The sequence below is a fragment of the Drosophila serrata genome, unplaced genomic scaffold, assembly GCF_035046125.1.
Source record: "Drosophila serrata isolate PLE 108 unplaced genomic scaffold, ASM3504612v1 contig_347, whole genome shotgun sequence".
Taxonomy (NCBI): Eukaryota; Metazoa; Arthropoda; class Insecta; order Diptera; family Drosophilidae; genus Drosophila; species Drosophila serrata.
Window position 1 is genome coordinate 2,847,539 of NW_028257245.1, and position 24,482 is coordinate 2,872,020.

At 46.1% G+C, this 24,482-nt stretch overlaps 1 protein-coding gene across 1 annotated transcript; it reads right to left on the reverse strand.

Annotated features, from left to right (window-relative positions):
- Positions 1 to 2,562: 2,562 nt before the first annotated feature.
- Positions 2,563 to 24,414, reverse strand: esn (espinas). Its single transcript, XM_020959734.2, has 6 exons — positions 23,161 to 24,414; positions 11,410 to 11,974; positions 10,492 to 10,605; positions 9,589 to 9,717; positions 5,107 to 5,310; positions 2,563 to 4,958 (listed from the first exon to the last, which is right to left on the reverse strand). Exons 1-6 carry the CDS (start codon positions 24,153 to 24,155, stop codon positions 3,510 to 3,512), a joined length of 3,456 nt encoding a protein of 1,151 aa, XP_020815393.2. The 5' UTR covers positions 24,156 to 24,414; the 3' UTR covers positions 2,563 to 3,509.
- Between the last annotated feature and the right edge of the window lie 68 nt (positions 24,415 to 24,482).

Genomic DNA, 24,482 nt, shown 5'->3' on the forward strand with positions numbered 1-24,482 from the left:
GTTTTTGAGTAAACTTTTTTTGTTTCTTGTTGCCCAAAAGTATGCTTTAGTTAAAAATGTATTTTCTGGATTCACTAAATTTGTTTAATTTTTGTAGGATAAAAAATAGCATAAGCCCGAAGTACCTTTTTATTTCAAATCGTTTTAGTTCAAAGCCAAAGTTCAAGGCAAGATTAAACTAATTTAAGGCCAGTACGAGCATGATCGGTCGAAACAGAAAAAAGAAGGATGCACAGCTATTGTCTAATAGATTTTATTTTTTCCATTTAATTGTACTGACGTATGAGTTCGTCACAAATATAAATATTCAATATATTTTATTTATTTCTTTCTTTTATGATCTGACAATGAATTAACGCATGGAAATCGGATCTTTTTTTAAACCATAAGATCGCATCCAAAGAGAATTTTTTGTTTAACGGGGTTTTGGTTTAAAACCTTATTTATTAATTGTTATTTAGGCTATTTTAAATAGGCTATTTGAAATCCATTCGAAAAAAATATTTTAATTTTTAGTTGCCTCTTAAGATTACATTTCCAAATACGAAAACCAATTGATATTCAATTATTAGAATACCATAAACAATTGAATGAGCTTAAAATTTGATTTCTTTTGGGAGTTAATTGTTGTTGGATTATTTGAAGTTTGAACCATTTGCTTTTTATTGGCTTTGTTTTTATTTTTTAACCACCTCCGGTCGAAATGCAGGAATTTGGGAATTTTGTTTGTTTGACTAAGTTCTAGTGGAGAACAAAAGGTTGGTCGAAATAAACACATAGAAGCTTATTTAATTTTATTATTATTATTTATTCTCTTATAGATCTCATTGTAATCTTACGATTTGTAGTAAAGTACGTTTTATACACTTTACTCCTATATATAATCGGAGATAGCAAATATCTGATTAAATCGATTTGGGTGTTGATACTGATTAAGTTAATACTTAAGTATGATAAGTATAACTATATGCAAAAATTAGGCAGTCATTGTGACTGTTTGTCGGATTGATTGTTTATGTTTACTTTTATAAGGCTGATTAAAAAATATATGCAATGCAAAATAAGAATGCTAGTTCATTGTTATAATTTAGAACTAATATACAAAAGAAAAATCGATCTTTTGTCCATTTACATTCTTTGAACGGGTGATGAAATAGTCTTTACAATTTAAATTGCAGGATAAAGAAGTGTAAAGGATAAATTAAAAGAAAATATATGTATGTGGATATGAGAATTTTTAAAATAATAGTGATGACTTACCAGAAAATGCCATTTTTACTTGAACTAATAATCTCAAAATTGACTTAAGTAGATATTGATTCGCTTTAAATGTGGCCAAAATATAAAGTGAACATTTTCGAATTGTCTGCGTTATATGTTAATACAATTCACTTTAATTCGAAAAAATTAAAGCAAAAATTATTATAATATGAAATAAATTGAAGGCCTTAAAACTTTCCTAATCAAATTCTACTGCACAATTTGAATTTTTGAAAAAGTAACGAAATACTATAAATAGTTTATTTTAAATCAATGCAAAAAGATTCAAGTTACAAAAGATTTCTTTCTTCTTTCCGCTTCGGCTTTGGCAAAATCAAAACAAAAGACGACTCTCAAAATGAAATGAATGAAGTTCGATTTCATATTCTGTTAGCATTTAATTATATTTTCTGTCAAAACGCTGTTGGCTTATTTGAGGTTTTAACCGTTTGCTCTTTACTGTTTTTGTTGTTAGTTTAAAATCGCCTGTGGTCAAGATGCTAAATTATACAAACTGTGAAGATAAACAACAACGAAGGCTTGATGTCTAACGGCTGCTTGTCGGTCTAGGTTTACATCATATTCAGTCGTAGTGAAATGACAGACAAGAGTTCTGGTGAAATGACATAATCAATTTATGATTGGAGAGAGCGAAAGGTGGGAAGAAATAAGTGCCCAAGGGACGAATCTTAAAGAACTTGCCGAGCTCCAATATAGAGGCCACTGGCAAGGCCGTTTTAAATTTCAGCTTTATTGCATCACACTCTTGCTTATAATATTTATTTCATCACCTTAGGCAGTTTTTGCAAGTGTAATTAGTGCAAAACTAAAGATAAGGCAACGTTTAAATCTAAACGGTAGGAAAATATTAACAAGAAATATAAAATAAACAATATACCATATGAATATGAGTTTAGTTTAAGTTTTTAGGCTTTAATTGATAAGTTTCTTCAGTTGAGGCAAACATACACCACACATATTATTATTTATGAACATACTACATATATATGCTTCAATACTGATTAGAGTTAAGTGGGCTTTTGGTTATTGTCAAAGGAACCACCAACGATGTCATTGTCACCTCAACTTTTCTCTGGATGATTTTAATAGTGAATGAGTGAAAAATATCACTTACCTTATCAAGTCACATTGTTTGACCATAATAACTCTCTTTGTGTGCGTTTGCAGAATGTATTCTCTGATAAAAGTAAGTAAAAACTTTGTCAAATTCCCCAGGTTGCACCTTGAACTTGATGCATTGAAGATAAGCCTATACCCGGATACATTGAAAACACATTGAAATTGTTTTAGAATAAAATACAAGTACATATATTTTACTTTTGATTATGTTTCCATACACACTTGTTGATATACATAGCATTGCTTAGACAAGTAAACCCAAAGGTATCAAATAATTCTTATCATATGTTTTCGATTCGGTCGGTTGCCCAACTTTCTACCCTCCGAGAACTCTGGACACATAGTTTAGCCTTTATATAACAACTTCCCTTTCACGCTCTGGAGAAAGCTTGCAAATTACATAAAACGCTTGGCCAGCGAACAAAAGAATCTGTAATTTGAATTGCCAAACAAACAAACAAAAAAAAAGAAACCACAAATGTTGTAAATGCTAATCGTTAATCGTTGTTTTGGTTGCTGGAAGAGCTGTCTCTCGAGGCGTTCTGCCAATTTTTGCCATTTTAAATTATTGCACATTTGGAAACAGATAATACTTTCACTCTCTCGGAGATTCCTTTGTTGGCCATCGATTTTGGATTCGTTGGAGTTTTTATTGTTCGTTGATTGCGTTGCTTGTGGTCTCTGCTGGTCGGTTGTTTTGTTCTGCTTAATCCAACACTTAGAATACTTAATTAGCTATGGTAATGCCCCCACGGCAGGTGTATAGTTAAATGCAAATATGATATAGTTTCAGCTTTGTACAACGATTTCTCTCATCTCTGATCTCATATGTGTCTCCGTGTATAATACATCTCGATATGTTATTTACAGTCACGGTCCAGTGTCCTTGGCAGCCGCATTTACAGTCTTCAGACGCTGTAGAGGCGTCCGTTGCTGGTGTGCTGGGAGCTGGCGGAGTGGCGGGCCTTTCCCAGGCCGAAGAAGTTCCAGACCCGCCTCAGGCAGCCCGGCTTCTTGTCCGGCAGCATCAGACTCTGCTCCTCCAGGATTGTGTCCAGGATGTAGTAGCTGCTCAGGTTGAGGGGCGGCGGCGGCAGCATCGGGGGCGGTCAAGAAATCGTGCAGTTCTTGCTCTCGTGCATGATCGCCGGCGACCCGCCGCACCCCACTCCTCCTCCGCCTCCGCCCACACCGACTCCTCCGGCGAGGCACGAGTCCTGGGCCAGCTTCTTCTTCCGCTCATAGGCCAGGGCATCGTTGGGCACGTAGGCCACGCGCACGCCGCCATAGTGCTTCCGGGCCGGCAGGCGGTACACGTAGTCATCCATGTCGCTCGAGGAGCTGGAGGAGCAGGTGGAGCAGATGCTGGCCACGTCGCAGTTGTCCAGGTTGTTCAGCAGATTGAGGGCTCCCGGACCGGCCTGCGTCTGGGCGTTGTGCAGCCGGAGGTTGGTCTGGTTGATCTGCATCTCCGAGGAGCTGCGCGACTGGTTGCGACGTCGCCTCCGCCGGCGGGCGTTGGAGTTGTCTGTGTAGCTCTTGGAACGTGACATCGTGTCCTGAACGCTGTGGAAGCGCACCTCTTTCAGCGGCCGGTTGTCCAGCAGCTCCTCCTCCATCTCCTGCTCCTGGGCCAGGGCCAGCTGTGCTTGATTCCGGTTGCCGGCGAACAGCTGCTCGTAGCCATCGTGGGGCAGCTCCCCCACCGGCTCGTTGTCCAGCTCCAGCTCGTGGGCCAGCTCCTGGGTGCTCTGCGTCAGGTCCGAGTTGCTCGGCGAGTTCAGGTTGATCTTGTCGATGCTCTGGTAGCTGTGCGAGTCCTCGGCCTTCGAGAGCAGCATGTCCGGCATGGAGTTGGTCAGCGTCTGGGTGTCGCCGAAGATGGACTTGTCGCCGGCACAGATGTTGTCCAGACTGATGCCCAGCTCGGTGAGGTCGATGGGCGGCGGATGGGCGGGTCGTGGCATGCCGGGCACACCTCCTCCCAGCAGCAGGTCTGCCACTCCGGCGGCCTCCATGCGCTGCCGTTCCTGGCGCTCTAGCAGGTCGCCAGCACTGCCGGTGGCCTTCGGGTGGCCATGGTGGGGCGCCCTTCGCCCGGTCTCCCGCTCACCTCCCCCTGACCTTCGCGGGGACTTGGCTATCTGGCTGGAAGTGGAGGCGCGATGTGTGGGCCGCAGTTGGGGGCCCGAGCTCGTATCCGACGGCGTCGGCGGCTCACCCTTGCTGCAGGCGATGGAGCAGTAGATGGTGCCCCTCCGGGGCAGGAAGGGCCTCCCCAGCAGCGAACAGCGGCAGGTGCAGCAGCTGAAGCACTGGTCCGTCGCATGCCAGTGCTGTCCGTCGTGGCTCATCTGGCCCTGGTCCACGCCGATCACCTCGCCGCAGTAGTCACAGTACTCGGCGAACATGGTGTCGAAGCAGGCCAGGCAGTAGGGCTTGCCCTCCCGCATGATGTACCTCTGGCCGCCCAGCTGCTGCTCGCACTCCTGGCAGGCGAAGTGCTTCATGTGCCACGTCCGGCCCTCTGCCTCTGTGCACTCGTCGGAGAAGATGATCTGAAACGGGAAAGAGCAGAAGGATGGGGTTTAGACTCACACAAGGAAAGAGTTTCGTTGCCCTCGGAGGCATTAGGGGTTAGCAAGGATTAGCTAGTGAAGGTATCTTTCTTTATACTACAAATACAATCACGTGATGACCACTCACCTCGTCACAGGCGGAGCATCGCGGCTTTTGGGTCTCGGCATGGTGACGCCCGCAGTAGAGATTTCCATCCCGCTGGAAGTAGATCAGGTCCACCAGCAGCTCCTTGCACACGCTGCACACAAAGCAGCCGGGATGCCAGCACAACTGGGCCCCCAACCGCTGGGCGAAAACCACAATGTCACCGCCCGACAAAGGCTCCTCGCACTGGAAAGAAGGAAAGGACGAAAGTCGTATAAATAAGGCAAATATGCTAGAGTTCTTCGAGCGATAAAAATCTGCAGCGTCTGGCTGCTGCCTGCTGGCCGGGCAGAAATATTTAAGCGACTATAAATGCTAAATAACGGTAATAAAACGCTTAAGCTCAACGCCACAAGGCCCCACCATCCCACCGCTTCTCCGGATATGCCGGCAGCAAGCAAAGGACCTGTCTCCTCGGCCAAGGACTCTCGCTGTCGAGCTCTGCGGTTTTCTCTCTCGCCTCCACGGCGATTTTCCAAAGCGGAAATCATGCAAAAATAGCCGACGGCCACGCTCAGCTCACCCCCAAAGCCCAAAAGTACTCCCTGGTGGATAGCGAGGCACTTTAAGGACAACTCCCGGCTGCTGGAAAACCTCCTAGAGAGATGGAAAGCACGAGGAAAATGCGACGGCCAGGAAGCGACGATTTTAATGACTGCGAAACTGGCGAGGTACGCAGAGACTAGAGACTCGAGACTCGTTAAATCTAAACGCGTTCGCATAATGAACTCATTTCGGACCAAAAGGGTTTTCCGCTGCAGGCAAAGGCTTGCTGACTTCTAATCGTCCCGAAATGAAGGTTCTAATTGAGTTCGTTTAGGGCACACTATGAGGTTAGGAATAGGGGAAAAGTGGAAGTCACTTCAAGTCAGCCTTTTTCATAGGAACTATGAATAGGTGAAGCCATTTTGATTCCATTGGAGGTGCTATAGAAATCACTAGTCTTTGGAAGTCTTTGCCATTAGTTATATACTACAAAACAACACAAATTTACGTTGATTTACAAGCCTCAAAAAGTTCATTGCATTCCTTGTAATTCATGGTAATTCAATACTTTTACTTATGTTAATATTTACTATTAATCAACTTGTTGGCTTTAATTTAATAAAATCTAAAGACATTTAATTTGCACAAGTTGAAGGCAAGACACTTGCAGTTCCCGTAAACCAGAAACACATCCCAGTTCAGAGTTTCTGCCTATTTGCACCCCTATTCGAGGCAGTTGGCGAGATTGCTCGACGACGTCTCCGTGCTCACTTCTGCAGGCTTCTTCTAACTTGGAGCAGGCAAATTACCCAACGCCAAAGCCACCGCAGAGACACCGCAAGAGGTTCTGGGCCCCATTTTGGAGCCAGGAGCTCCTTAACTTTCCGGACTATTAAACCTTGGTGCGGGCGGGCGATACTCCGCGGTATGTGTCCTCGCCCTGGACCGATATCCTCCAGCGAGTCCCGCAATCAGCATTTACTTTTGCAAGCCATTAAGCATTGACAGGCAACGGCTCCGTCTCCGGCTCCGAGGGCTGACTGCACGGGGTTGATAATTTCCCGGGGCGCAAGTAGCTGCCTCTATGCGTCGTTAATTGTTTGGCAACTTCAAAAATTTATCGCCTCGGGCCGAGGAATACGTAAGCGTAAAGACCCGTGGAACTGCGCAGTGCACACTTTAATTAGACAGCCTTCCCGCCCCAGCGATATCCTTGGCTAATGACGCATTGAAGGAGGCGTGGTCCTGGCCCTGCACTTTGGCCCTGGCTAACCGCAGAAACTCCGCAAGGAACTTTTGGCCCAGGAAGCGCTTTAAGTAGTTTCTGTGGCGAACAGCGAGTGCTAAAGTTTTTCGGTATACCCAAGCCTGGCCATTGATTAGTTTGTCTGGAAAATCTGTGCACTTAAAAGGACATTTTTCATCGACTGTCTGCCCGGGTGAATGTCATGTAAATAACAGCAATCGCTGCTCATTTATCTTATCAATCCAATTAATCCCCGCTGGCTGCTGGCTCTGCGCCAGACAATTATGCTATTGACAAATTGTCACTGGCGGTGCCATCGCAGCACCTAACTGAACCGAGCTCGACCTGGACCCTGGACCCCGGACCCGGGTCTGGGAGTGTCCTTGCTAACCCATTTCGTGTCCGGATTAATGCGACGAGGAGCGACAAACTTCGCCGGCAGACGACGGGGCAAGACGGTTTCCTGCCCCACAGCTCCAGTCCAATGCCGGAGCTTCCCCGAAACAGCAACTCAAATTATTAATGACGCTCGTTATCATGCCCTTTTCAGTACATAAACTTTTCGCTTAACAGCCACTGCGCTTTACCTTCCTTTGACTGGTTTTTCCCTTTGTTTGGCTTTGGCTACCTTGGCTGCACTGAGCGGAAATTTAAGATACTTCAAGTTGTTTAAGATTTAATTGTAGGGAAATAGGATATCATTGCTTAATATATATATTATCTGGTTTGACACCTACATTTATTCCTGCAATATTTATACATAGATGATTTCTTTCTGTGTGGAAATATATATATACTTCATGCAGTTGAGTGCCGAGTCTGAGATGGCTTTTCTTGTAATTATTTCATTGTTGCCAGGACGACCTTTAGTGTCACATCCTTGTCAAAACTTCAGCTTCCGCTCGGTGCTGTTCGTGTGGAAAATCTGTCAAGGAGTTTGTCCCCATCCTCCGCGCTCCTCGAATCCATTATTTTTTGGCAAAATCATTGCCAGTTGGCTGTGGCACACGTTGTGGCCCACGTTGCGACTCATTTACGCCTGACTGACTGCCGGAGCTTCCTCCCCTGCGGGAGACGGGATTCAGGACCGGGATTCAGGATCATTGAGCGTTTTCATAAATTTCCCCCATAATTCCTCCATGCTTTCCACGCCATTCGATTGGACGGTCCGGGGTTGAGGCCTTTGTTCGCATTTTAACGTCCGTTTAGCAAGTCAGTTATGGTCTGTGAATTTTAAGCACATTCGACGGATGGCTTGGGTCTTGGATTTCCAAATCCAAATCCTTTAAAGTTTATCAGATTTTACATGGCATCGAAGTAGAAAGTTTGTGAAAAAAAGAACGTCCACACAGGGTACGCCAATATTGATAAATTATTACATTGTATTCAACCAATCCTTAACTGATTGAGGAAACAGCATGGATTTGATGAAGAATCATAGGGTAAATATCAAAAACGTTGAATTCAGGGAATGACAGTTTTTAAATTGAATTAATCTACAAGCTTGCCACTGAGTTGTAGTAACTTTAATACAATTTTAAAGCCATAAACAACTTTATTAAAAAGCTTTAACTTGATATTCTATGTAAAACCATACAAATCCAATATAAATGAATAAGATGCGTAACACTCATGCGAAACACTCATTGTCAATGGACTCTTATTTAAACTTCTATTTACGAATTTAGATAAGCACTTTCAATAATGTTTGTAAATTCCAGCCTATATTTCCTCGGAAAATTCCTAAAATGCCTCATGCACTTCCATATATTTATGTTATATAAATACATGCCAAGAATCACAGATACCATAAATATACACATGAGCATCAAGTTTTCTTGGCAAACTTCGCACTGATTATTCGGAACTCTAATGAACTTCAACCTCCAACCTCAGAGAAGTGCTTCCGCAAGTTGGCTGGCCGTAATAAACCCGAGGCCAAATAAAACCAGACACTGCTCCGGAGGAGTCCCTATCCGCCGGATCTCGGATCCCCGTCCGCCCGCACACGTAGCAGACCAGACTGGGTCGGTCTGGAGTCGGCAACCAGGCCCAGACACGCAGCATGCGGCATAAAGTTTTTAATAAGTTTTACGAGTGGCGAATGTGAGCACAATAAAATCGAGCTGCCAACTATCTGCCGGCGAAGTGCGAAATGACCAAGTGCGCATCGGGATGCCGAAAGGGAGAGTCCTGCCATAACAATGCAAATTTCACTGTGCCCGGACTGTGAAAGGATGTAGAGTCGACATGCCCCATGCCCCATGCCACATGCCACTGGCATTGTGCTTCCATCGCTGCCGTCGCTGGACGGCAACTCCATTCACTTTCCGCGCGAGGAAAAGCGCGAGTGCGACTCTCTTGGCCTTTATGTTGTCAGAGCCAAGTCCCTGCAATTGTTTCTGCAACAACGTCTCTGCTGCAAGTGTACTTAATGAAATCTTTTTGTCATCTTTTACTTCGAGACGTTTGAAAGTTGGCCCCACCCCCCGCGCTCCCGTTTCCTCTGTGACCATTGTTTTCCCGGGCCATTGTCATCAATTTTTTTTTTCCGTAGCAAGAAGGAATCTGTGGCGCAAAAACTTTGCCCAGCCAGGCAGAAATGAAATCGAAACGACTCTTCATCTTCTGCGCATAATAAAATGCAAATTTTCGCAACAATTAGGTGTGTGCGGGGGGAGGGAAAACGGGCGTTGGAAAACGTTGCTGGAAAAAGTTGTTCTCAAACTTACCCCCTTGCAGAGTCGCTCGTCGGACAGCAGGCGGACGGCTCCGCGGCCGAGGGCCTCCCGCTTCCGCTGGGCCGAGAAGATGCGCAGCTCCTTCCGCTCCTCGTCGCTCAGCGAGTGGCAGTAGCGCACCTGCGAAGGACACGTAGACAAGGTGGAAAGGTGGAAAGTTAGCTCTGTATTCCTGAATTTTAATTAAGGCCACTCAAAAGGCAGTGGCAAGTTTTTTAATCTCGCCGGGCCTTTTGTGAGATTTTCTTTGCGTTCTGTTTTCAATGTGCCTGCGCCGGGCTAATTATACATTTTTGTCACAACGAGATCTTGTGAAAGGCTTTTTCTAAAAGAGATTTCTTTTTGGTTAAAAAAGCTCAAAGGGAATATTTTAAGTTTTGGGTTATTTTAAATAATTATAATTTATTAAGAAAAGTAAAAAGATTTTAAAGAGATTCAGTAGTCAGAAGACATTAGTTAAACTTTACGATAAAAGGTAAAGGTATTTACTTGATTTTACTTTAGAACTTGAGCTTTAGAGTCTTACCAAAAGGACTTGAAATACTAGGATGAGTAACTCCATAGCCAATTCAAATGTTTGGGCAGTCTAAGGTATTTTAGTAAACGTTATTCCAATGGTTATAGCTATACCTATATAAAACCTGATTCAATCTTAGTTTAAGCAAATTTCGCAATCTTCTTTAACTTAATTCAATAAAGATTAAGTTATTTCCGTAATCTTTTTTATTTAATTTTAAATTTAAATGCAGTTTTCCGTCTATTCTTCTCCGTTCTTTCCTCTTCCGGCCAATTGTAATTTTTTGCTTTTGGTTTGCCAACTTCCGTGGTCCTAACCGGACTCCCTTTTGTTCTAACTTCCACTAACTTCTTCTGCCTTTTTTTACCAATACTCACCTCGTTATCTTGCGGCGGCAGCTGGTGCAGCAATTGCTTGACGCGATACTTTTCGCCGGGACTGTTGACGTAGGGCACTTTGTCGTCGGGCAGTTGGCTGAAGTACAAGCGGACCTGCAAAGTGGAAAATGGAAATGGGAAATGGGAAAGTCGAATTAGCTTCCGCACAAACTTTGGCACAAAGGAAAGTGTGCTCTTAAAATCAAATAAGACAAATCATAACGAATTTATCGAGCAGCTTTACGCCCGCTAAGTCGTGAGAGGAAAATGTGTCGCAATCCCCAGGGGAAGTTGAGTCCGCGGAAAACAGAAAATCATTTGCTTTTCCCAGGAGCAGTTATGCAAGACTCCGCCCCGAATAAGAAAACACAAAAAATTGACAGGCATTTCAAGCTCTAATTGCTGCCAAATGTATCGGCAATTTAATTACAAACGCTTTCGCTTTCCACCAGATAGCTCCGTCCCGCGATTTTGGGAGCGATAATTTTTCAGCGTGTAATTAAAGTGGTTTCCCGATCGATTTCCTTAACCGCGCCAGTGGCAAGGCATTGAACTGGATTTGGGAGAGCGTGGAAAATCGACCGAAAGCAAAAGTGGCCAGCGGGTGGCCAAAGCCCGAGGCACATCCCATTCCGTGCCATGGCAGAGCCCGAGATTTCACTTAATTAGTTGCGACAAATCGAAACACATGTTGGGGATAATGACAATGATGAAGTTGGACTTTGATTGCTTCAGTCGATACCCTTAGGTGAAGTGGAAATCTTTAAATGACTTCAAAATAACATGAAGATACATCAAATTTAAAACAGGGGAAGTACATTAAATAGTAGCATTCAAACATTTCTAGGGTATAGAACTCCATCAAAGTATGATGGACCATAAATTGGATGCTCTGAGCATATAGGTTTCACGCCTCACCTGATCTGGCCTTAGTCCCGGCGGCACCCACGTGTACTCCTCAAGGGCGCATCCGCTGTCGTCGTCCGACTGCGAGTTCCGCTGGAAGTCCAACTGCTGGTGGTGGTGGCTCGGGTGGAAGCCATGTCCCGCTCCCACCGCCGACGCCGTCTTGTAGGTGGCTGTGCGGAGCGGGGAGGCCACCGAATTCAACGGCAGATGGCTGGGCGGCTGGCAGTGGCGGCGCTGCAGAGGAGAGACAAAATGACTGCCGGCGGGCCCCAGGGAGCCGCTGCCGCCACTGCTGCCACTGGAGGAGGCCGAGGGCACGTCTAGGGCTTGGGTGGAAGTCTGCTGAGTGCCAGCCGACGGAGGCTGTGACTCTGGGCGGTGGGAGGCGTAGGTCAGGCCCGCGCCGCCCGCCTCGATCTGCAGCAGCTCGCTTTCCGTTTGCGTGTAGTAGCTGCTGCTGGGGGGCTGCTGCTGCTGCTGTTGCTGCTGGTGTTGCTGCTGATGTTGCATGTTGCTAGTGGTGCGGGGTGCAGGCGTGGGTTTGTATTTGTTGGAAAATTGACTGGACTGGATGCTGCAAAGAGGGAGATGGTATAGAGAAATTATTACAAGGTGTTGTAGATAATGAGACTAATATTAGTTATGCTTTCTGATTATTGTAAGCCAAAAATTAATTATAAGTTCATCAATGTAAAAGATTGGATAGTTTATTTTTACTACAGTTTTTGAAGGAAATATAGTTCATAGTATATAAAGTTATATAGATATAGTTCCTCAAACTTAGTCCTTAATTATCTCCTCTAAACTTAGCTCTTGAGCTAAGAACCCCATTGAAGTGAGGTCATATTTAATATGAATAAATCTTTTCAAAGATCTGAGATCTTTGCAAATCATTTCCGATTCCATCTCCATAGCTCCTCACCCCAATTAGGCCACTGAAGAGTAGGAAACCCATTCTGGTCGAGCAGCTTTTGGTTGCAATTACTGCAGCTGCGCATGCGTGCCCCTCCCAGGGGGTCGGTGGAGGCCGGAGTGACTGCTCGCTTGACCGCTGCCCACAGTGGCATCTTCTCTCTCTGCGCCGCTTTCTGCGGCACTTTCACTCGATTCGTGGCACGCCGCGCGATTATGCAGCCAAGCAGAGACCGAAATCCAAGAAATTCCAGCATATGGTCATGTCTCTGGCTGTAATTCGCCTTTCCTAGTGGCCCGAGTGCTGCGGCAATTAAAGTCATTTGTTTGGCTCAGAGTCGAGCGCCGCTGCGACTCCGTGTGGGGTGTGTGAAATATTAAACTGTTTCACTGGCAGTCGTACGAGTTGCACAACATCCAGAGCATGAATAACGGCCACACGGGGCCATTAGGCCTGCAAACATTTTTGTTCGCTCTAATCAACGTGAGAAGAAACCCCGAATGGAGGCGATTTGTCTTCGCGTCTTGTGAACGTATGCAAATCAAAGACATCTCATCATCTCACAGTCACAATCCGACTTTAGCCTTGTGCTAATGAAGCCAGACCCCGGGTGAATGTGACCCCGCGCACTCGTACTGAGCCGGACGGATGACCAGGAGCCATTAACACCTCCAGATCAGTCAGCCAGCCAGCCAGAGACGGTGGAATGTGTGGCCATGCGAGCGAGGAGAAAGTTTTATGGCCGCCGCTTTTGTGGTTTTCCAATGCAAATTTCAGTTGTTCGCGCCGGCAGGTTCAGTGCCAAAAGCTGATCGATCGCCGCGTACTTTCTAAACAGTTTCGGGCCAGCCGTCAGCAAGACATGGCCAGAAGCCAGGGCGTAATCTGTCACCCAATGAATTGCCAATTGTGCTGCTGCCGATTGGGCCTGATAGCGGAAAACAGCGAACAAGCGCCGGGCCAAAAGAGCCACGCCACGGCAGATCGGATCGGATCGGATCGGATCAGATCCATTCAAATCAACACAAATCCCAGTCGCAGCTGCCAAATATGGCCAGCAGTGGCTCGGACTCGGCCTAGACGCTTTTCGGGTTTCTCTTTTCGGCCAGAAGGAAACCTGTTGACGCGGCTGTCCGCATGAATGCCGACTGCCTGCTTGCATTTCTGCATTCAACGCCAGTTGGCCAGGCGCAAAATACGCAAAAATGCCGCCTGTCCAACTACGGAGCACGGCCTGGACATATACATAAATTTGGGTTAAGAAGATTTTGAGTTTATTTGGTTTGATGCCTGTCATTTCCTTGATGGCCTGTCGCAATTGCGCACGTCTGAGGATAATTAAAAGTAAATTGTTTGACACTCAGATCGGATGGGAATGGCCTGGGAAATATGTATGGCTATAGCGGTCCGGTCTCTCGCCATTTTCGGTCCGAGTATTTTGAAGACACTTTTGGGAATTATCTGCGTTTATTCGTGCCGTCGTCTTATGTCTGAAATAACGCACTGGTTGCACTGAAAACTTCTTGAAGTGTGTCAAAAAATTGGGGTTAGCGGATGCTGGCTCATGATGCTCTTCAGCAGTGACATATTATAATTTTGATTTGTTTCTACAACATCATTTCTAACATGTATCTAACAAACACTAATGTTTAATAAACAAATTATAACATTTATAACAAATAACATGCCCTACTGTAGGTCTCTTCATCACATACATGTTAGATAGCTTTTCTCAAGTCGTCGCTTCGCTTTTCACTTTCTATGGAAAGCGAGGTTGATATTAGGACCGAGTAATATAGGGTTTTCGATGAGGCAGCAATAGTAGTAGTAGTAGTAGGCTGTTTGCTTTTCCTTTTCGGACCATTAGTCACCTGCAACACTTGTAATTGTCGTAATCCATTTATGCTCTGTATGCGTTTCACACGCCCATAAGCCGTTCCAGGGGCCATTCCATTCGAATCGATTTATCTGCCCGCTTTTCACATCTCCAATCTAATCCAATACAATCCGATGCTCATTAACGGACACTTGGGCAATTTCAGCACGTCTCGCGCTGCTCAAATGCGAAATCGCTGCTATAATAATATCTCAATTATGTGCAACACCACAGCATCGATGGCATTTCTATTCGTTCCACGATATCTCGTCGCTGTGTTTCCACGATTTCATTAAATTTTAGACACGCAGTTTCCCCAGAAAAAGCCGCAGCGGGAACACGTAACTGGTTCAAAACCATTTGGGCTCTCGGAAAACCCGGGGGAAACCCGTTCTCCGACGGGGATCCGACGGGGATTCTGGGAACTGCCGGTGCACTACGACACCGAACGGCAGCAATTGAAATTAATACGTAACATGCAATTCCTAATAATTGAACAGAGAGTCCGGCCAGGCAGTCCGCATTAAATTACTTTCACAATTGGCCGAAAGATAAACGCCCGTCTAGGCCTGCTTTAGGCCTGGCATTAGGCCCAGTAATGCTTGATTATCCGTGGTCAGCACACGATCTGCGATCGGGGATCCCCGATTTGAGATCCTGAGATGCCGATGCCGATGCCCAATCCAGAATCGCATTTATTTCTGGCCCGGGGGCGTGGCCCAGTGCAGCTCGGTTCAGCGCAGGGCCATTACGAAATCTCGTTCAATGGCCCCCCAACTCGTGACCTTGTTGCATTGCGTGTTCCATTGTTGGGTCGCTCCGAACGACTCCCAAACGGAGCCCCTCAAAACGCCACAATTTATTGCCCTGGCATGGCCGGGTCTCGGGTTAAACTGCCGCGTTTGACTGCCTTTACGTCACACGAATAACCATAATCCCATCCGATCCATTCCGAGTCAAAAATGAGCAACAAAAAAGCCCGTACATGCAATCGCGTCATATGTTGCACGTGTTGCTGTCGCTCAGCGTTTTTATGCGCTTCCCTCAGCTTCTTCGCTTTCTTTATGGGTTTTTGTACGAGACCGGGCACATTTTGTGTGCCTGTCCGCGGCTAGACCTCACCTGGAATCGGGACATGGGGATGGGATGGGTATCGCATCTGGCTGGGATTGGGCCTGGCTTTAAAGCCAGTCGGGCCCGTTGCACGAGTTCCTCGCGTCCCGCGAGAATGTGTGTGAGTGTGCTGCAACGCCTGTTTAAGTACCGCGTGGTGATTTAGTGCACTCGTACCGTTAGGCGTTATTCGTTATTCGTTATTCGTTATATACTCATAGTGAGCAATATAGCGTACGATCCGATCCAAGGCGACCAGGGACGCTGATAAGCTATAAGCAATGAGCAAACTACACAACGTCTTCCAGAGGCTCATGCGGAAAATGAATTTCGAGGGGTTAACGCAAAAACTATCATATTTTCTCATTGTTTTAGTTTTGATTCAGAATGGGCTGTTTGAATAATTCAAAATGTATTTCAACTTTAGACTATAAGCTATATGACGAATAATATGTGTATTGCTTATAGAATACAATTGACTTTAGTTGTAGAAGGAACGTAAAACAGTATACAAATCTTAAGATTCAGTGTGTAAAGGCGAGCTGATCTGAAGGCTCAAGAATACATAAACACTAATAAAATAGAACGATGAAACCCATGGAGTTACACATCTTAACCCTCATAGTTTATTTACTTGGACTAACTACTACTCTACTTAGTACATGAAAGGAGATATTTTGTAACTATTAACTATCGAATAACGAAGCTCTTAGATTTTAGTATTAAGCTTGCACTAAAATCAATAAGCGAAATACAAATGATACAAGCTGAAAGAAAATAAATACTGGTTTATTGGTTTATTTTATGGGTAATTTCCATTCATTTACATTAAAATTTTAAATTAAAATCATTTGCCTTAAGCCCCCATTGTCCCCGTTTACAGCCACCCCTGGCACTCAAGTCAAACAAGAGCATCTGCTGCTGCAGCATCTGCGCCTTCAGCAGCATCAGCAGCAGCATCGGCAGCAGACAGCGGCAGCGGGTAAAATGCATAATTAATCGGCGCGGCCAAAAGAAGCAGAAGCAGCCAGTGCATTTGGCCTAGGCCAGCCCACACTCGCGGTTTTAGAGCGAGTTGCTAATGCCCATACTGCCGCTGCTGCTGCTGCTGCTGCCGCCTCGCATGTTGCATGTTGCAGGTTGCATGCAGCAACTGCGCTCAAGTCGGGTTTGAGTCGAGTTTTTGAGCCGAGCTGATTCGCGTTCCGTCATTAACAGCTTTTGCTTAATTTTATTCAGCCAGCCACTGCCACTGCCACTCCCCTTCCGCCTACCGCCAGCCGCCCCTCTTGCCGCGCTGTCAACAGCTCCGGACACGTTTCAGCGATTTTCATGTTGCATGGCTCGCTCTAATTTATGCAAAATGCTGTTCTTCTTCTGTAATTCAACTCGTGTATTCGCTCGCTACATTTTGCTCTTTTTTTTCGAGGGGTACTGCCACTTTTTAGCGAACTTCGGCCAACTAGTTTGCTTTTGCTGGCTTCATTAGCCCCCAAGTTGATGGCCAAGTTTTTGTTGGTTTGTTGATCTGGCTGCTGCTGCTGCTGCCTTATTGATTTCCCCGGCCAAGCGGTATTTATTTGATTTTAATTGCTTTCGAACAAATGGAATAATGTTCCACGATCAATGATGGATGGATGAATGGATGTAGTGGGGTGGTAAGTACTATGTGTGGTCTCGTTCCCAGCCGCAGCAACAATTGAACCATTTAGTTAGCTGTGAATTCCTGGGCCAAAAGATTACCTGACAGTGATACTGAGACTCCCACAGTTCTTAGACATAAATTAAATATCTTCTCTAATTTGATGTTCTCCTAATGATGATGATGTTGATGTTGATGATGGTGCGGATGATGATTGAAGCCGGTGATAAATGTAATTGCTTTCGCGGCAACTATGTTGCCATGTCGCTCTCTCATGTCCCATCAAATTAAGGCACATCAAAGCAGAGATTATATTTGGGAAGCTGGGCCGCAGTCACAATAAGTTGATTAAATTAAAGTGCGTTAAAATCCTCTGGAATAATTGACGCGGCCCCAGATTGTTTTCGTAGAAATCGGAGGAGAACAAAGCGCGAAGAATTGGAGAGCGGAGAATGGAGAATGGAGAATGGAGAACGGAGAACAAAGAACGCAGCCAAAGACACCAAGGAAAAGCAGAGCACAATTTATTGTCTGTGCTCGTATGACAGCCGAGCAAATCCAGCGGAGCATGAAGCTCGAGCAGAGTTCCAAAAGATGGATGAATGGATGGAATGGATGGCCAACAGGTGGGCAGTGCCTGGCTTCACCTGTTGGAACGTGGGAATCTAGTTTCGTTAGCGACAACCCCCCTCGGGATGGCCGAAAAGCAATTACCAAAAATAATGTAAGACCCAAACAATCCCTCGGGCCTGCGGTTGCACTGCCTCCGCTCCCCCGAGTGTCCCACGGTGCACCTGACCATGACTGCACCAGTGGCGAGGGGTAGGAGCAAGTGCAGCCATCTATGACCGCTCTGGTTCGAGTCTCCGCTGCGAAAAGGATGTTCAGCTCTATAATTAATGGGCAAGGCTCTTTGCAGCAGATATGCATGGGAGTAGAGTCGTACACTTTCTCACGCACTACCAATTTCCAATATCACATTTTCAATTTCCAATTGAAGTTCCACCGAGGCGTAAACGGATTATCTTTTGCATGCGATTGATCAGCCGCCGAGACTTCCTACATGAAACAAACGGACAGAGGACAGCGGACAACGGACAACGGACATGCGGAATGACGGACAACGGACAACGGACACTCACTCACATGAGCCTGGCTAACTGTAACTGTAATGGCAATCGCCATGCCAACGTCAAAATCGTGTAGGTCCCCGCTCAGAACATGACAACTGACAAAAGCAACAAGCATCTGACAGACAGGCGACAGCGGAAGGGAGGCAGAAACCAACAAACAAACAAACAAACATCGGAATCAGCATCTGCATCGGCGGACAGCAACAACATTTCAATTAACAAAGGAGCCTGCCAGGGAGCAGGGAGCAGGGAGCAGCCAGAAAGGGGTGCTCCCATGGAGGAACTAGGCAACGTCGTCTTCTAATCGCCGCCTGTCAAAATAAAGCTCAGTGCCAGCATCACAGGGGAACCTCCTTGGGCAACCGGACACTGCGAAAAGTTACCAATTTCAAATAGAGAATATATATATAAAACCCAGAAGAACTTGATTCTCTAAGCCTTTGATATCTTATTTACTCCTAACAAACATTTAGTTAATTCGAATTTCAACCTATTATCCTGGCAAAGTTTCTTACTGTGCACTGTCTCAGCCTTCGAGCCGCATTCATGTGTATCTGCTAAAATGCGCAATTAAGTCATCAAATGTTTGGCCTGAGAGTGTCCAAGCGTCTTGACACAGCCCCAAGCCCACAGAGCACCGAGTACGCATTAGACTAATGCATTTGGGTGCAACCAGGAAGCTAGCATCCAGCAGTCCAGACCTGGCCTGGCCTGGTCTGGTCTTGTTCTGCCACAGAGAGGGAAACTGTGGAAACCGTGGAAACTGTGGAAGCTGGGAGGGAGAGAGGAGGGGACACTCCGAGAATGCGAAAATGCGAGGCCCCAACCAACGACTTTTACTGCTTCTGGCCGCGGCCGACTGCTAATGAAGCCTGAATGGCAGACCGAGACCAAGACGGGGACTGCGAACAGGATCTGGCTGAGATCCGTTAGGAGCTGGCTCCAATTTATCAAGTGCCATTGCTAGGGCCTGGCCAAAAGGCCCAGCGGCGTCTCATTAACGCTTCCAGTCGCGTAGGCGTCACGACATATGGGCGGAATTCTGGAAAACCACTTCGGATTCCGATCCCGTGTCCCATTCGGATTGATGCTGACGATTGTGTCCAAGTTGACCCAACTCACGTCCTCCCGATGGCTCCATAACAGCAGCCTCGATCGATGTACACGGAAATAAATTAAGGTTCTAGGGGGAAAATGTACTAAGTTTCAATTAAAACGAAGTAACCTAGGAAATGCCATGATAATTGGTTTATTTCGAACACTTTTTCTTAATGGTTTTTCAGTCCCTTACATTGAATTAATTACCTACGCTCGATGCTTTCAATTTTTGGCTCAGTGTAAGAGGTACACGTGTATTTTTCGGATAAATTGCTATTTGGGAATCTGGAAAATCGGGGATCGGCAGAGTCGAATTGCATCCATCCGAGTGCCGGCTTTCTCTCCGCAGAGAGTGGCGAAATTAATTTGCGGAAATCTCTCGACTCGAGTGGCTAAAATATTTCAAGAAAATCACGATTATCAACTCGAATTCCAGAGGCAGACCTGTGCGGGCGATCGGCCAGACACTTTCACAAGCTCTCCGGCCAAGTGACATCTGTGCTAGTTTTACCGGATTTGCATTTTGATTCTCATTAAGCCGCCGCCGCCATCGTCTGATTGATGGCAATTTCTAAACCATGTATTTCTGGCGCTCTCATGACAAATCAATTCGGATTCGGATTCGAAGCGTGGGCGATCCGCAGAGTCTGCAACTATATACATGCTGCCGTGGTAATTGTCCACAATTTGGCAGCGATTTGTAAGGGGCATGACGGGCAGAAACCGCTGCTGCCCACCTGTATTTGACCAACAAAGCGATGGCCATTAAATTAATTACATCGCTCTGCGCACAACTCCTCCGATTTCAATTAAACGTAAATTACGAAAATTAAACGCAACAAAGAGCCGTGGAGCTAAGCAACCAGTTTCGAGGCCCGATGCCGAATCCCGATCGTGGCTAGAACACTTAACTTGGTTTACACACGCTCCCCAAGACCCCTGACTTATGGCCACTAAATTCCGCGTATCTGTGCGTGTATATGTATATGAAATTTGTACGGATAAATATGGCAAATTGTTGGCGGGGCATCCGAGGAGAAAAGATAATCACAATCCGGCGTGGGGAACAGGAAATATAATCAGCCTCGAAAGCAACGCCCTTCAATTTGCCTTGCCCCCTTCCCCAGGCTAATTTTATTTGCGGTTTTCGATTTTATTTTACAAACACATTTTCAGCTTGGCAAAATGTGTTCCTTCCCCCCATTCATTCGTTGCCTCGTTTTCTGGCCACTTTTTGATTATAAATTGAATTTCCCCAGCCCGAGACGAAATCAATCAACTCGTCTGTCGTCGTCTTCCCCCATTCACTTGTAAATCGGTGTTTTCTTAATGCGTTTTATGGATTCACGATTAGGTGTTGAGCCAATAAAAACTTGGGTTCTGACCAGGCAGACAAAGGCCCGGGCCCATTAACTTGGCTTATACAACCTTTCGGCCCGGGGATTGTGTCACATTCCCTCGGACGCGGAGGAGGAGCTTGAACTCTCCGGACTCCGGACTTTGATTAGTTTCGTTCGCTGACAGCACAAGAAATTGCTCATACGCCCCGCGAAAAACGAAAAAATATTAATTAGAAAGAAAGCCAGCCTCACTTCACCGGAGAGCGGAGCATTAAAGGGGCGTTACTTGATATGTCTGCGAATCGGTTAAAGTCAGATTAATGCCCAGCCAAGGCCCCAACCCGGTCCGTTTGTCGGCCTTTTTGCCATTTCAATTAAAATGCCATATATCATGGCCAAGAGCCTTTCCCAACTACTGCGCACATCGAATGCAATTAAAATCAAATGCGTGGCTCATTTTTGAATCAAAGCAAATCGTAAAGCGATAAGCCCGCCGTGGACCACCCGAGAGCTCCTTCCTAGCTTTTGCTTTTGCCTTTGCCTTTGCTTTTGCCAACTTCAATTAGCCCGGCCAACTCGGAGGGGGCTCCTAGGTCGGCCAACACAACCGACCGGGCCTCTTTATTTATTTTATTGTTGAAGCTGGCCTCGACTAGGAGCGAATTCCTATGCAAAGTGTTCTGCCGGCCAGGCGCTTAATTACGCCCTAAGTAGCCGCCAGTCAATATTGATTTTGGCTCATTTAAACTGGGAATTTAATAGGCCCAACTGATTGCTAATGGATTCTGCGGATGTGGCTGAGGCTGCGAATAGGTAGGCTCATATTACAAGTTCTTTTACGGTAGAAAAAGGGGGAAGTATGGAACACACACTCTGGCCCAATGATTTTGTTTTTAACTTTTATGGCCAGAGCCGAAAAATTCTAATTAACAGTTTGCACAGATTTATGAACAGAAGTCCATGCAGATGCAGTCAAGCGAAGGAAATGCACAAGATACAAAGATACAAAGTATGGAAGGGATACAGCGAGAGAAAAGTATTTTAAATCCTTTGAACTAAATGGAATATATCAAATGAAAAATGTATTTAGTGTAAAAATGTTTGCATTCATCTCAGCACACCCATAAAATTAAAGGAATTAGGGATGACAAGGATGCTGTCGATCCTGTAACCTAACCTAAATTCAAAATTTTAAATTACAAAATTATAGTTATATTTGTCTACATTCATATCAGACTTTTTCTCCGAGATAAACATAACTAATACTAAATAGTTGGTTTACAAACAGCTTCCAGTTCCACTGAATATCAAAATTATATACATTCCGTTCTTCACGGTGTATCCAAGCGAAGATCAGAAGATCTTTAAGATACCGAATACCTTATCGACGAAGGGCATCCTACGTTGGCAGGCGGCAAAAGAAGAACTCAATTTATGGAGACGACGCGTGGAATTTATGAGATGGCAGAGATCTCTCGATCGTGGATGCAAACACCAAGTGACAGGACGGCCCGAAGGGATGTACCCACTGGACCCGAAGTTCTGCCAACTTCATTTAGCCACTCAGCAGCCGCTGGGAGTGCAATTCATTGGGCCAGTTAACAAAACGCGACAAGGGGCAAGGGGCGAGGTCCGACAGAAGGGAAGCACGTGCTGCTGGCCGGAAAAGTTGATAAATAACTTTCGGTGTCAGTTTTGCAAATAGTCGGGCATTAATAACACCTTCTTAGCGCGGCCCCAACAGTCGCCTACAGCCAAAGACTCTGAGCCTCTTATGCCGGATTATTTCTGCCATTATTCAACCGCGACCTGTAAGATTTGTACTTTCAACACAATTGAAACTGAGAAGCGTCGCAGAATGTTGGGAGATCAGGTGAACATTATATATAGAGGGGCTTAATATACTATCTGTCAAAGAGTTGTACAAAATTTGGTTTGAATTTGTAGGAATAAGTTCTATGAAACATGTTTATCAAAGAGAATGTTTTAATAACAGTTCATGTTATAAAAAAATAGTGGGAAATAGTGTTATTTTAAACTTTCAACCAATCCTAATCTATGAAAAATAAAATTAAATCAAGGCCAAATAGCTGGAGAAGTTATTTTCTATTGTATTAACACAAATTGAGGGTAGCAAAATATTTGGCCTTCATTATCGGCTTATTGAAAATGTGAACGTAGAATGCTGTACAGAGGTAGAAAGTTTCTGGCCCATACAGCAGCTAAAATCTATAAAATTAAAATTTAATATTTTGTATTTTGTAGCCTCTGGTGAGATGGAATGCGACCCCATTTGATTGGAAGCTGCTGTGCCCCTGGCTCTGGTACAGGTTTCGTTATATTTCATTTGGAAAGCCGTAAAATATGATTTCAATGATTAAAATTAAAAGCTCCAGCTTAAATCCGATCTGAGAACTCTGCTCATACTCGTATAGAGCTATTAAGGAGCCATTAAACTGGGCCATAAACTCCCGACGCCCTCCGGCCCCCGCCAACGCACCACTTTATAGTCACTTAAGGCCGAAAATGCAAAGCTCATCAAATGGATTTCAAATTAGTTGGCCACAATCCAACCCAGCCCCCTCCCCGGACCCAGTTATCGCCGAGAGTTATGGCCATTAGAGATAGGCCAGTCTAAGACTTACGTTTTGGCTGCTGTCGCTGCTGGCGGCGGCGGCGGCCTCTTTGAGTGGCCATCAAACCTGGCCAATTGTTCTTCAATATCGCTGAGCTGGATATCGTCGGCAATGGCCAGGTTGAAGCAGCAAACGGGATCCCTCCTGTTCCGCTCGATCAGCTGCTCCGTGTCCTTGGGATTGAGCCAAACGGCGTTCCTGCTGCGGCACAGGTTGAGGTTCCTAAGGTCGCCGAAGTGCAAGGACACAGTCGGAGCAGGAGGAGGAGGGGGATGCTTCTGGATCTTGGCCATCTGGGCGGCGCTCAGGCTGCCCGTCAGCATGGCCACCTCCACATCGTCGTCGGTCTCCCCATTACAGGAGATGCCCGAGGAGTGGAACTGCTCCTCGCAGCTGGTCTTCCTTAGCTCACAGCCGGAGGAGGACTGTGCCACGGCCATGGCCAAGGTGGGAGCTGGCGACTCATTGGGCAGTTCCAGGGCTATTTCGTATGGTGCCAGAGTAATCCTAGGCTTGGGCTTGGTCTTGGCCCGCACCGCAGCCTTGATGATGCACTTTGCCGGCGGATTGCCTCGGCTCTTGGAGCAGCTAATCTTTCCTGATGCAGCCTGCTTCCTGGGCGAGAGCTTGGTCACCGTAGACAGGCGGGATTGTGCGGTGCTCTTCTGAGGCAACTGCGGTGGCTGGACCTTCTCCTGCTCCCGGCTGGCCAGGCGCTCCCTGCCCTCCCTCTCCGCGGAGAGGGCCCTCCGACGACTCCGGCGAATGCTGGGCATATTCCGGGGAAAGAGCTTGCTCGCCTCCGCCTGGGAGCTCTTGGACAGACTGTCGCAGCTGCGGTGCCGCGTGGGGCTGCCACTGCTCTCCGTGGTGGCTGTGGAGGTGCTGGCGGACCCATCCAGGGTGGTGGCCAGCACCGAGGCGCACTCGCTGAGGTTCAACACTGGATCCGGCTTGACAGCCTGCGGCAGGCGGATCTTCCACCAGCGCTTCTTCGAGAGCATCGTGGTCACGCGTCAGTCACAGGTCGCGGTGCAATCAATCAATTGACACATTAACAGGATCGGAACACCTTGGCCGCACCTGGTATGCGGCGGCCTGCAATTACTGTCGCCAGCAATTAACGGGCAATCCGCTTGCTCCAATTACGTGCACTCGCGCCCGATAGTTGGGATCGGATTGAATATGGTCGAAGTTAAGATTTGATAGTTCGCGGAAGAGCAGCTCGCACACCGCTCGCTCTGGGGCTGCTCAAACAACTGAAGATCGCATAGAAAGTTGGCCGAAAGGCGGCGAAGAACCGGCTACTGGCCAGGTTGGTGCAGGTCAAA

Bases quoted from the DNA above. Each gene is read 5' to 3' on its own strand.
- esn (XM_020959734.2), bottom strand. From the start codon at position 24,155: ATGCTCTCGAAGAAGCGCTGGTGGAAGATCCGCCTGCCGCAGGCTGTC. The intron at 5,311-9,588 runs GTAAGTTTGAGA...CCTTCTTTCCAG, and splicing joins ACGAGCGACTCTGCAAGGGG to TGCGAGGAGCCTTTGTCGGG. The intron at 4,959-5,106 runs GTGAGTGGTCAT...TTCCCGTTTCAG, and splicing joins GATGCTCCGCCTGTGACGAG to ATCATCTTCTCCGACGAGTG.